Source organism: Wyeomyia smithii, chromosome 3 (assembly GCF_029784165.1).
Source record: "Wyeomyia smithii strain HCP4-BCI-WySm-NY-G18 chromosome 3, ASM2978416v1, whole genome shotgun sequence".
Taxonomy (NCBI): domain Eukaryota; kingdom Metazoa; phylum Arthropoda; class Insecta; order Diptera; family Culicidae; genus Wyeomyia; species Wyeomyia smithii.
In genome coordinates, this window is record NC_073696.1 from 33,863,894 (window position 1) to 33,878,063 (window position 14,170).

Genomic DNA, 14,170 nt, shown 5'->3' on the forward strand with positions numbered 1-14,170 from the left:
AAACCGCAATGTGTATGAACTTATGCATGGAATTTGATAACAACATGGTAAATGCTGCATGGTGCATAGGGCGCAATAGAAACTACATGGCGTTGTGGTAAGATTGTCAAATGGCAAATGGTCAGAATGGAAAAAGATTGTCTGTATAGCGATTTTATCTTTGATTATTTCCAGAAATTGGATGAGGATTCAACTCCAGTAATCAATTTCTATTCAATTTTCTCCTTTGTACTATTTACGTCATTTGCTGTAGAAACACTTGCAAGTTTATGGCTCAGTTTTAAATTTCGCTTCCCTTATCATGCCAATGGTCATTATCAGTTTTTAATTTTGCTTCTTCAATTCATCAGCACCTCAGCGTGATAATGAAATTCAAAGCAATTTATCTTATTTGGTTTGAGAGACCCACACTTTTTAGACGACTTCTAGTCCAAGTACGCAAAAGTTACAACGCAGTAAATAACCTAATCACAAAAACAAATATAAGGCGAACGGTCGAGCAAAATTTGCTGTTACATGGCTTCAGAACATGACAGCAACTTTTAAAAGTATTTTTGTGTGTTTGTTTTGTTTATCTCGCAAGCATCACGTTGGCAACATATATGCTCCACCCACTAGATCTATTCAGTGAAGGTTAGGTTTTCAAATGCCATTTACACGTTTCAACAACAAATCCAACCACGCGAATGACGTTGTTGGTGTAAAGTTTTTTAAAGCAGCGATGCAACTTTAGTTGTTGCTTGTTTTTTCACAATTTCATCGTAGTAACAAAAAATGTTTCCTAAAACCTCGGAATTTCATTAGTGCAACAAACGATCACAATTTAATTTTTTATTATGTTTCAATTGTTGCTTGGGTAAATAGCTTGACTTGCATTATAGCCATTAAAAACAATAAAGTTAGGAAAAAAGTTTACGGAAAGGCGACTCTAAGTGAAACAATGCACCGTGATTGATTCCGTTACTTTGAAGACGGCAATTTTGATGCTAAAGGCTGTCCGCGTGTAGGAAGACCAAAAACTTTAGAAGAGACGCTGAATTGGAGGAATTGCTCGATGAGGATCCATGCCAAACGCAGGAACAGCTTGCCTCGGTATTTGGAATTACCCGCCAAGCCATTTCCAAGCTATTGCATGCTTTGGGAATCATTCGAAAAAAAGGAGGTTGGATTCTTTAAGATTCAACGCCCCTTGAGTATCGTTTGTTCGCCTTTGAACAACTTCCCCAGCGGCAGAAAAAAAGGGGTTTCTACACCGCGTCCTGATGGGTAAATTCATTACAGAAGCCCAAAGAGAAGAAAGTTATGGGGACTTCCAGGTCATGCTTTTACCAGCGTTGCAAATCGAGCGAGAAGCAAAACCTTTTTCCTCCTTTCTGCTTGAGAACGAAACATATGTTACGCTTCTCAAGTCTTTTACACACACACTTTCGAGATACTCTTTATTCTTCATGCATTCCCTTGAGTAGCAGCAAGCACGCACCGACACGCAAAAACTCTTTTGTATTGTTACTCAGTGACAGTTAAAAAGTACGCGAGTTCCGGCTAGCGAGTAGGAGTACTCGACTAAAATTGCTCGACTAGGAGGAGTGCTTAAAAAACTGTGCTCGAAAACGAAAATGTTTCCTTCATCCACCCGGTTTTGCTTCGTGCACCGACAGCCGAACGTGGGGGAAGAATCTGTAAAGTATCGCATACTGGACCGTGTAGGGTATTGGTAGTCTTATGCAAAAATTTCCGAAACCAACCGCTACCGAAGTAGTCTGTCACCCTACGCGAGTAAAAGAAGAAACGCGCGTGTGTGCATATGATCTCGGGAGCGAATGCGAGCAAGGAAGACAGCGAGATATATCGAGAAATAGTGTGTATCGGCAGCTACAAGAACCTCACTCGAAGTGCTGCATGTTGTTCATGAGTGAGATTAACAACACTGGCTTCTACGTCGTCGGCTCGCCCGAATGTACCCAAGACGGTATTTTTTTTATAAACTGTCAAACCGAACGAAAGCATCACTGGGGAACGCAACGGTACCGACTTCAATTGATACGATTAACATAGCATCGCGCAAAAAAAGGGCCATAATACGAATCGGGGCACAAAAAAGTGATTCTACTGCATGACAATGCTCGGCTTCATACTGCAAAATCGTTAGAACTTACATAAAAACGCTCAAATTGAAAGCCTGATTCGTGGATAGCCTCAAAATACGAACTAAGGCTGTGCGAAATTTCGCGAATTTTCGAGGTTCCCGAAACTAAACGAAATTTTTCTCTATATTCATCAAAAAATTACTAGAATTTATAAATTTTAAGTAAATCTTTTTATTGGTTCGTATTTAAACAGAAGGCTTAGAGATATAATGAGTTTATTTAAGTGGAAAATTTTCAAGAAAATACCGGAAATTAGGAAAATTATAGTTAACTATAGATTTTTTTTAATCTTTATATGGTCAAAGCTTTGAAGCATTTCCGGACCTTAATTAGAGTTAATAACAGAATCATAATTTGTATCTATTTATAAAAATCTATTTAATAAAAAAATGTGTTCTCAATTTCGATAAATTTCGGTTAATCTCGTGAAACACGAAATTTCGCGGAATTTCGCACACCCTTAATACGAACACTTTCATTTTACGGTATCCGAGCTCTGACAGAAGTATGAGACAAAAATGTAGTTAGCGATGGATAATACTTTGAATGATTTATGGGCAACTACATTGACGTAGCATTACGTCTTGCGGCAACATATATAGGGGTACAAATTGAGAAACATCCTCAAATGCTCAAAAATCAGTCAGTGTTCAACGGATTTCGTAACAATCTATTGGAAAATTAGATATGCGTTTACCAAATTATGGTTTTGTGACGCTAGCTGTTGTACTATCGAAAAATTTAAAGCCTTGTTGAACGCATGTTTCGACCAATCAGAGCTCAAACAAGGCCTTCTTCCCCAGCACAATTGACGCTAAAATAAAAAAAATGATTCGTTTTTATAACCCATTTGTTGTTGTTGTTAGGGTTTTACTCATTCTATACCACATAGACATGACTACCGGAAGTTTCACTCTCAACTATTACGACTACTGTCACGTATAAACAGAAGCATTCAGAAGTTTTAGTGCTTCATTGTATAACGAATAGCTGCAGCAAGGAGACGGTTTTCTCTTACTGTTTTGACCCGTAGTCAACAGAGCAACAGTTGATTCTGGCGCAGCAAAGCAGAACAGACATTCGTTCGTAGCTTTCCACAGCACACGAATCAACCGGTGGACTGCACAGCATTGCTGAACAAGATAGATGAAAGAATAAAACTTACCGCTTTACACTATTATATTGATCAACCCCAATACCCACATTAACATAAGACAGGCTGTCGTTATTTTACGTTAACTTTGAAGTCATGTCTTATAAACAATTTCTTTAATTTTTTTTTAATTAAGTTTAATTTCTATTAAAACAAAACATCCAGAACCCAGTTGCGTACCTAGTTTTGCAGCGACAATTAAAGAATCGGTCAATAATTTTGTAACATTGACGGAAAAAAATGGTTTTGACATTAATTACAAATAATGCTTACGATACAATTAATGCTTACGATACAGTAGATAATAGTTTTGACAGGATAAAATACATTTTCCTTTTTATTAACCTGGAAGTTTTTTTCTGACTATCCTCACTAAATTTGTATTGTGAAATTCTCACTCTACTTCAAACACCAAGGTTTTTTTAGTACATACCTACGTGGTTTTAATGTTCAACTGAAAGACATTTTCATGTCACATAGGTGAATATTCTTCTAAATATTGCACAGAATGTCACAACATTCTGTTCAAAATGTCTTGATTTTTTTTACTATGGGATTTTTAAAGGTTTATTCTATAAAAAAAGCTACAAAGATTGTTAACGAGCGACATTGAGAAGTTGCGAATATTTTTGACCAAATAAAAAAAACAAGCAGCCTCAAGCAGACATTGTACAGGAAGCAAATATTCGTTGAAAGGACGGTCAACATGTTTTGGCCCGTGTAGAATCAAAATATTAGCTTCAATTATTTGCTCCCGAATTTGCTAAAAAAAATAAAACATATATTTGCTTTGTATAATCTTGTTCTTCAGAAGTTGATCAGCCACCTAATATAAGATTGAGTCTTTTCATTGTGTGTGGTGAAATTGGGTATGAACAATTTACGGCAAATAAGCGTCGGTGTTATTTCACATAAAATGTTTGAACTCTTCACGAACCAGATTAGCCAGTGCATCTGAAGTTTTCAATGTTATCGATATAAAACAACTCATTCCTTGACATCAATGAGATTGGATCATCATTTCAGAAGTTATGGTTATGATCACATTCACGGAGATTTATTTTGTTAATCTTTCTGATGTCTAGAAATGAGATGTATTATATCGATTGTATATATCAATAAATTGATGTTTGTTGCTGGAGGCCCATTAATTCATAACTCACAAAACAGCGTATTTTCATAAAAAACTGAAATGTTTCAGACTTCAGTCAGTTGCAAAGAGCGTTATGATTTGAAAATTTAACCATTTTTTTGATTTAATGTATGATTTAGTGTTTATTTTCTTATTTTCTCAAATGAATTTCAAAAACGGATGCATCTACGAAGTTAATTTTTGATAGGTTTTCAATTTAGAATGATATAGTACTTTTTCAAATAATTCGAATAAATGTTTCGGAACATTGAAAGTTAATTTTTCATATCTCCATCCTGGACTTTCTATCAAATGTTTCGTTATGACTTCTAGTCTCTTAAAAACAATTGTATGAAGAGTTTCCTTGGTCAAAATAATATATTTTTCATGGTGTAATTTTTCTGTGTAAAGCTCTATTATCTCCTTAAAATTCTCAGACTGGTTTACTGTGCAACCAAAAGTTTTTGAGCTACAATGCTTTGAACAAAACCTACGCCAAAATGCATGCGTCTTTTTAGGGAATTTTTCTTGAGTCTGAAAAATTGCTCCATCTGTGAAAAATACTCACTTTGTTCAACCAAATACGAGTACATCCAAATTAAAAAAGATCGATAATTATTTTTGCGAATTGTGGAAACTCTCATCTAGCTTGCAAATCATTGCTCATTTAACTAATGTAGGGAGAATTTTATTATGTCATTTAATTTCAAACAACATAATTCATATTAAATTGAAAATTGTTAAATCCTACAAGATGAATTAATTTTGTCTATAATTGATGTTGAGAAAATTAATTTAATTTGTTGAGACTCAGTCAAGGTAACCTAAATATATAAGGCTCAAAATTAAATTTACATGATTGACCGTGGGATACGGTGAAAAGAATCTCCGCGTACTTATTTTATAAACGCTCATTTTCACTTCTGCAACTAGAGTGCTTGGTTCAAGCGCTTGAACTGGTTTATTTTGAGTCGAATTGGCCTGTAATTTTGAGTAAGTTTACTGATCAGTTTATTTTCTTTACCAGTAACAATGAATATTCTTCGGAAAATCTAGGATACACGCAATTATTTAGTATGCTATCATTTTCTTCTAGTTTGACGGTTTCTCATAGAAAATTTAATCCGCCGAATGGTCGATAAACCGGTCATATATTCCACCAGATTTCTTATTTGAAATCCTGGAGATACCCACTTCAAAATGGTGTGGAAATCATCTATTTTCATGTGTATGTTGCTGCGCCTTATTTTCTAGTTCGTCTTGGGAAATTTTGAAACTAAACAATACTGTTTATGAATGGCAACCAAAAATAATATTTTCGAGTGATACATGAAATATGGTTCTGCCAATGAAAACTGCATTTGATAGTGGAGCTACATACGAAGTTTATGTAGAGGAACTGCTCCATTAGTCATCTCAGCCCATATATTCATCTCACACAACATGAAAACACAATTGGAAACAGGGAAAAACGAATATTTTCTAACTAAAACAATCTGCTAATCCATGGAATGGATTCTTCTTAGTTCACTTTAGATTCCTCATAGAGTATAATCCTCAAAAACTCACTTAAAAGCTCTAAATTTAATATTATAGTCGGGCATCTGCACTCGAAAACTCATTTAATTCAATCACCTACTTCGGAAAACAAAATCCGCGCATTGTTCTATACGGCTACAACAGGACTCGTTCAGCAGCCAATTAAAGTTTTTTTCACCACTAGCGGACCACTTTTTATTTTAATCACTGAACAAAATCACTCACTACAATAAGAATACTTTAATCTTTGAAATGTTCACTTCAAATTTCCAGAAACAAGCTTGAATTAACGAAATTATATGAGATGAATTTCTACAATTCGTAAATTGCATCTGTATGTATTTTTCATCCGTGTTGAAGAAAATCAAAAGTTGCCAAATCAGTTTCTGTTAATACGAAAAAATCATACTGAAAATGATAAATTATTTCGACATAATTGACATGAATCGACAATACTGCAGTGGTTACCTAGGTTACCAGTTTTGCACGTAAACAACTACAGTGAATATCTAGGTAACCTACTACGACGGGCTGCGGCTACGTGCATTCATCGTAATGTGATTCATTAATGATTAACAGTATGATGAATATGGGGGCGTCGTGAGATAAATAATTGAGCAGTGATTCAAGTTTTGAGATGGATATGGAAGCGTTGTGAAAAATGGTTTGTTTTACAAAGTTTAGGATAAATCTAGCTGAGTTTACTAAATATACAATGCTGGGCGATTCCATAAGAGCACGTAAGCGTATTTTGTATATTTGTTCAATGGTTTCGAGAAAATTTGGTGTTTAATCCGTGAATTCTAAATCATTATTCCGGAAGAAATAGAGTAATTGATGCTAAATTCATCTCAACACCTATATTTATCTAATCACTCTTATTTGTTCATTTTAACGTCGAATTTCCCAAAATATCCAGAGAATTTGTTGTTATCTCTCGATTTAGTTGCGTAGTCGAAAGCTGTACTTAGAAAATATGCAAATATAATAAAGAACAAGATAGAGGACAACACCAACTGATTTCTTTATTCACTAGCATTTTCATGATAAAAAAGTTATCAGAATCAAATAAATGAAATATTCTTTTCCGCCTTCTTTCAGTTAAAATCACCGAACGGTTTTTCCTCAACGCGCTCGATCGGTTTTGGCACAACTCCTGTCTCAAATGCTCCTGCTGTGGCGCTATGCTGGCGGACATCGGATCGAGTTGTTACACCCGCAGCGGCATGATCCTGTGTAAAGCTGACTATCTAAGGTAGGCGAATTTGTTCGACTTTGTAATTTGAAAAATCTTTCAACTGTTATCCAAATTAATGGTGGTTCATATTTGAAAAAATCGGGATCCAAACCCCGAACTGATTCTCGCTTTTTTCTTTGGTTTGTAAAAGAAACGTCCTGCCTTTTGTCTGCGTTCGCTAGCACACCACCGTTCAGGTCAGGTAATTCGATAGTTTTGAACTGGCAGCCACGTAACCGCAAGATTGATCATCCCTGTTGCTTTGTCTTTCGGTCATCAAACCTCTCGGGTATTTTTGTCTTGTTAGTCAGGCATAAAAAGAAGTCTTTGGATTGTTTTTTTTTTTTTTCGTTTGCTGTATTCTATTTTCGGGCGCTCCCGTAACGCGTGTTTTCTTTCCATTTTGAATGAAACCTAATCCTTTTCGGGACTGGATTTTAGAAGTACCTTCATGAAAAGGGCCTTTGTTCGGCACACAGCGTACACTATAGCTATAGCCCAGCGCCTACAGGAGTGAAAGGTCCAATCAGTTTAATTTCCTTTTCGGAGCAAATTATTTTTTTTTTTTTGAGCGATAATACCTCTTTGATGAGCGAGCGTCGCAGGAGCGCACCAGGGGGCCAGAAGTCCACAATATGTGAAAGCATCCATTTGTATGATTGGCATGTCATGGAGGACTTGTTTCCGTGATCTATAACAAGCAAGTGCCTCTAGGTACCACTCTTCATCAAAAGCCGTGTCTAACATGGACCCAATTCGGAGCGGTGCGCTGCATAGCGGGAAGGTTTTCTTACCACGTCTATGTGTGTGATGGCTGTCCCATTCTTCAGCACAGGACATGCTGGCAGCAGCTGATGGCGTGCTGTATACAGCAGCATCAGCGACGATCCGAAAGAACTCTGACAGGCGACGCAGCTGAGAGGGTGGAAGCGAAGCAATTAAATAAATTAACAGAAGAACATCTAGATCTGCCACTTCCCTTCGTCCTTTCTACCCGACTGTCTGCCACGTTCTAGCCATCCCTGGGCCCACCCAAGCCCTTCCCTGTTCGTGTTTTCTTTCGTCCTCCATGTTCCCGTATTATTCGCTACAAAACAAAAAGGCGCACTTACACTAACGAGGCCCCGAGTCCTACAACAGGCAACTACTATGCCAAATGGATGCTCCTCGCACAAAATCAGAAGTCTCTTATTTCCGTTCCGTGTTTCAATGAGAGCGAGCTACCAAGGCGTACATAAACTGATGAGCCTGGGAGATGCTGCTCCTCACTTCAGCTTTATTACTGCATCGAGCTAATTACTGAAATGGCAAACCGTTTTGGCCGCGTCAAGCAACGAGTCAAGGGTCGACTTTACAGCTAACGACTGGGTAGACACGTGACGGGCTGCTGAGCCACATAGTGCGTTTCCATGTGCCCAACCCCCCTCTTATGCATGCACTTACGTACGTTCGTACGTCACGTGAGTAACCAAACATACAGAGCAGAGGGTAGTGCAGTAGCTTAGTAGCAAATACTAACAGGCCAGCTGCATGCGGTCGTCGCAAGGTACGTGAAAAGCCGCTTTAGTTTAGTTACCCTCTTGTTGATGTAACGAGTTGTGTTTTCGCGCTTTCTTTCACGTCAACCGTTATTTTAATATAATTTTTTTATTGCGAAAATTGTTTTGAGACACAACGTTTGCATTTAGATACCAAAATCCGCCTCCCTAATTTCGTTTCGATTTCAGTGATGATTTGGTAATTCCTATCCCAACATATAGAAACTTTGGCAGCTTCAAACCGAATATCCATTGCCAACAAGACTCACCTTCGCGCCCGCCCGCGGTTGGCTGGGTGCTCAATTGAATCATAATAGTATTAATTTAATTAGGAAAATGACAATTACACCGCAAGGATAAGTGCGCACGAGTCTTGCTGCTAGTGTGTGCTTGTGTGTATGTGATGTGTTTGTGATAAATTGAATGCAACTTCCCTATTGCATGACACACGCCGCCGGCAATGTCAACCACTTGTGCAAATTGGAGAGTACATTCTTGCTCCTAGGAACCTGCTTGCGCTTGTTTTCACCGGCAGCAGCAATTTGCACCGAAGATACGTTCTTCACAAGTAAGCGGGCAGGATATATAGTTTCGAAGTGTGGGCGCTGCAGCAAATTGAAGTCGGCTCTCTTTGAAATCTAATTTCTGCAGGATACACGTGTTGCTGATGTTGAGTGGCATTTTGCTGATTGAACATCATTGGTTGGGAAATTGGCGTCGGATAGGGACGACTGAGGGGGGCGCTTGATCTTTGTGCGTAACCAATCTGCTGAAGTTTACAAAATCATATCGATAATGGTTTGATCTGTTTTTTTTTAGTTTTCACTCGCAGAATTGCACTAATAGTTTCTGTTTGTGATTCTTATCCAATTGGATCTGAATGCGTTCAAAAGGTTTAAGTCCCGGTTCATTCAGAAACAAGAATAGAATTGCTTCTATCCAGAATCAAAACTCCAATTCAGCCAAAAGTAAACCAGCCAGAATAATTATTGCACGCCGCAAATCAAATGAGTCGTAAAACAACACGAAATTGTTCAAACATTGCGTGAAAATTGGTCGGAAACAACGGAAGAAAAAATTGTGTGTGTGCATCCGAACCCACGGTGTGGCGTAAATGTTCTGCTCTTCATTCGTAGTTTTCGCACGTCTTCGTCAAATTTCCACTTTGCACTTCGGGATCGTTACTCCGGCGGCAATCAGCAGGCAAGTATGCAGCACTCGCGATAGAAGCGAAAAAAAAAACGAACGGGAAAACTTTTGACCACGCGATGGTGTCTCGTCCCAACACCCTGCCCTCTAGCTGCTGCTGCTGCTGCCACTGCTGCCGTCGATGCTCATCATTGACGAGGTAAATTGATGCAATTACGCTGGGAGCAAATTCAATTACAGTTTTTTCTTCCCCCAAACCTCATTCCTACTCCTGCCACATCCATTTAACATCCTCGAATCGGTCAGCTGTCCCCGCGCCTGCAAGTCTAGCACCGTCTCTAGGGGATTTCCGCTTCCCTTCGGAAACAGTTTCTTTCCCATCGAGACGCGCTCGCTGCTCGCCAGTCGTTGCTGCTGTCTCTGGTTTTCCATCTCACTGAACCTCAGCCGACTGTATACCGATTGCAATGTTTCGATCTTCGTGTCCCTTTCATTTTCCGTACCGTCAGCAGACGGGGCTTCGAACTGATCATAAACCCTGCTCGAAAAAGCCCCCATTCTTTCCAAAGAAACACAAAACTATCCGCTGCTGTTGAGAACTCTATCGTTTGTTGGGTGACGCCGTCGGCTCAAAAGCGAATTTTGACACCTAATGATAGTGTTGTTGTCAGCTGATGTTGATCATCAGCGCGTGTTGCGACAGCGGGCTTTTTCTTCCGCTGCGTTCTGTCGAAAAATGAAAAGGACATCGATTCTTTGAAATGTGCCACCGATGCCGGGTGTGAGGTTAATGAATTTTCGTTCTCCTCCATGGCGGTGGCGCTGACGGAGCACAACGGCCAAGTTCGGTTCGAGGCAGGCCTAGGCGACCGGCTCCGACACGGGCACTAGCGCTCTGGCTGTATCGGTGAAAAATTCCTTCGCACGTTTCGCACCAGGATTCCATCAGTGGCCGATGGTGACGGACGATGGCGACAAAAAAAAAAAAGCAGCACTGAACATAGGGAAGAAATGATGAAATTAAATTACTCTTTTCGTTCGTCTCGTCTTCCATTGCTATTGTAGGGGATTTTTTCGTTCTGTTTACTATCGAGGGGTCAAGCAGGGGCGAACGGTTTCTGCGTTTAGATGTGGCTCCATAAATGCATCTTTGGGAGGCAAAGCGAATGATAGAATGGTTCATGTGAACAATTGGATAATTCTGTGCATTCAACGATTGTTTTATACCACAAATAACATTTTTTACTGATTGTTCCTATACAAATCTCGATCAATCTTTAGCTTCGATAGTAGTAAAAACAGCTATTCAATTAGCTTCAATATTTCCAAAAATATATGTTAGAAAGGTTAGAAAACATTTATTGTAGTGAAAAGTTGTGAAATATTTGATAGTAACATTGCTTGGAAATATCATAGGTAACTGAGACAAACCTGGACGTTCAATAGAGTTTACGATATTTTTGACAATGTCTCGGTTTTGAAATTCCTTGGCCTACTTATTTAAAATCGAACTTTTCATCGACATATTATATAGAGGAACTGCTCCATTATTCATCTCAGCCCATATATTCATCTCATACAACATGAAAACAGGTAAAAACCCATATTTTCTAACTAAACCAATCTGCTAATCCATGGAATGGAGTCTTCTTAGTTCACTTTAGATTTTCATAAAGTAGAATCCTTAAAAACCTCACTTAAAAGCTCTAAATTTGATATTATAGTCGGGCATCTGCACTCGAAAACTCAACTACCTCAGAAAACAAAATCCGCGCATTGTTCTATTCGGTTACAACGGGACTCGTTCAGCAGTCAACCAAAGTTTTTTTTTTCATCACTAGCGGCAGGGCTGGAATTCACCTCAGTGCGGCCAGAACCACACAAATTTGTACACAACACATTTGCCATCAAACCGTGCGTGCCACTCCCGATATTTCGTTTGTGTTCTCTTCTCCCTATTCGCTCTTTTGTATTTCTTTCGCACCTAAAAAAATACGACTATGTACGCTTTGTGCATTTGCCAAAATGTGCGACACCACACATTGTGTCTTACTTTGTGTGTTGCTTGGGGCAATGATTATTGGATTTGACAAACGAACGTGTTGCCATCTATTGACAAAATACGACATTCCTTTTTCCCCAACCCAATAAACAAATAAATTAGGGCAAGAATCGTGTGATCGAAAACGGATGCGCACAATACTCATTAGGGTGGAACAATGTTGCAAAAAGTCGGTTTTCCCATACCAATCTTTATACAAGTTTGAAATGGAATACACCAAGCAGAATCACTAGTAATCGACTTCCGATAAGTTTAGGTTTTTTGAGGTCTCATATGGAATCAATCAATTTTTGTTCTGGCTCTTTGCTATCGAGTTTTATCACTTTAATATAACGATGAACCACAACAATGTTCATAGCCAAGCAACGACATCTAGTGCAGATGTGATTGGAAAAAGCGATATTTTCTTCAGTTCTTTAATAGATGGCTATACACAAACAGTTGCGCTCACTGATGAGAAATAAGCGAGGGTGTCCCATTGCAAACCATTGATTGGTAGATTGGTAGAAACTAATCGGTTTTTCTTTAAGTAGGGTTTTCTTCAAGTAGGGTTCATCTCAGTACCTATATTCATCCATCATGACTTTACGATCAATTTATCGTCAAAATTTACCATATTTTCAACGTAAAAATTTCAACCATTTGACAAAATCGAGTAGTAAATAGACTTACTTTCTGAATTTATAGAAACTCGACGGTAGATTGGACAAATGAGAGCAATAAGATGAATATAGGTGCACCTAGCAGTTGAGATGATTACCCTATATGTACCTGTTTCAACAGCGGCAGAAAAAAATCTAAGTTTTTAGTTGTTACCCGTTAGGTATGTGTTTATTAAGAACATTTCTGATTCGAAATGAACTTGAGCCAGAGCTTGACGCCCGCACACTTCGTAGTTGCTCCTCCGTGATCGATCTGAGCTCTGATCTGAGTATACAACAATTCAGTAGCTGCCACTTTGTATGGATCGATAACGGCGCCGGCCACGTCCTTACGATCGTTAGGGTAGGAAAGGATGTGGTGAAGAAAAAGATGTAACAGTCGTTGTTGTCGGAAACCGAGCTCACCGCTGCGTCTCCACGACTGCGACGGAAAGGAAGGGTTCCGTCACCGTGTTAATAGACTGAGTCGGAGTCATTGTGAAGACAAACGATGAGTACCTTTCTTGTCAGACCCCGCGAGCCTATACGAGCGACTCGCGCAAATGCAATTCACTACCAGAAGCATCCAAGTATCTATTACTATTCCCGAGTACCCTCGAAAAATACATTTCGGCAGGCGCGAATTTGACAGGTATACGCGCAATTATAGAAGCAGCGGAGACGATCTTCGGTTGAACGGCAGACCAAGTTAATTTCTGCATTTCTACGACTGCGGTGGAAAGAAAGGTTTATGTTCACCGTGGTAATACAATTGAAAGGAATCAGACAATGTAGCGCGCGAAGCTGGCTTATTACGTATCCGAACATTTCTTATCGTACAGATCAAACGTACACTAGGGTCTTCTTTACACGGAATTTTTGTATGCAGTTTTTAGACACGGTTTTTTACGCGTTTTTTTCGTCAAGAAAGATGAGATTTTTTGTTATTTTGATCGAATAAAATGTATATTTTCAATAGATTTGTTCCAATAGTTCTGATAGAATTAAATACAATGAAAGTCTTTTTTATGACGTTTCTACAAGATTTTTACGCGGATTTCTGAAATTACTTGTTATCTTACGCGAATTTCCCAGAAAAGTCGTTTTTTACACGGCATGTTTTTGAGGGGTAATATTCATCAAATGCTCAAAAACCGATAATAAACAGAAGGTCGAGTTCCGAATGTAGCACCGAGGCTTTGCTTTTATAATTCCCTGAAGAAGTTTCGTTATGCGTCCTTCTAGCCATTTTTATTGATAAGGGGGACTTATATTTTGTTAAAAGGAAGCCACACCAAGAGATTATAGGATTCAGTGGAATGGAAGGGTAAGTTGTGGGGGGAAGCTTGAGAATAAAACCCATGCTTAAGTCCTTTTAGACATCAATAGCCTGATTCTACGAATATTCAAACCCAAGGCCATTCGCTTGATAAAGCGGTCTCTGTAATCTCGCGGCTACGCAGCTTCCATTATTCAAAACAATACGTCCGTTTACGAAATAAGGCTTGATTAGAAAAGGCCTTTGCTGTGGAAAAGTCGTGTGTTCGCTAGTTTGAAACAAGTGCTACGTTT

The 14,170-nt window shown here is 38.8% G+C and overlaps 1 protein-coding gene across 12 annotated transcripts in view; it reads left to right on the forward strand.

Moving 5' to 3' along the window:
- LOC129733257 (LIM domain transcription factor LMO4.1) overlaps positions 1–14,170 on the forward strand; it is a 677,190-nt gene that overhangs the window by 608,709 nt on the left and 54,311 nt on the right. For all 12 annotated transcript variants that reach the window (XM_055694975.1, XM_055694980.1, XM_055694971.1 and 9 more), the window contains one exon: positions 7,073–7,226. In XM_055694975.1, the coding sequence (XP_055550950.1) occupies positions 7,073–7,226 (154 nt within the window). The remainder of the gene's footprint in view (positions 1–7,072; positions 7,227–14,170) is intronic.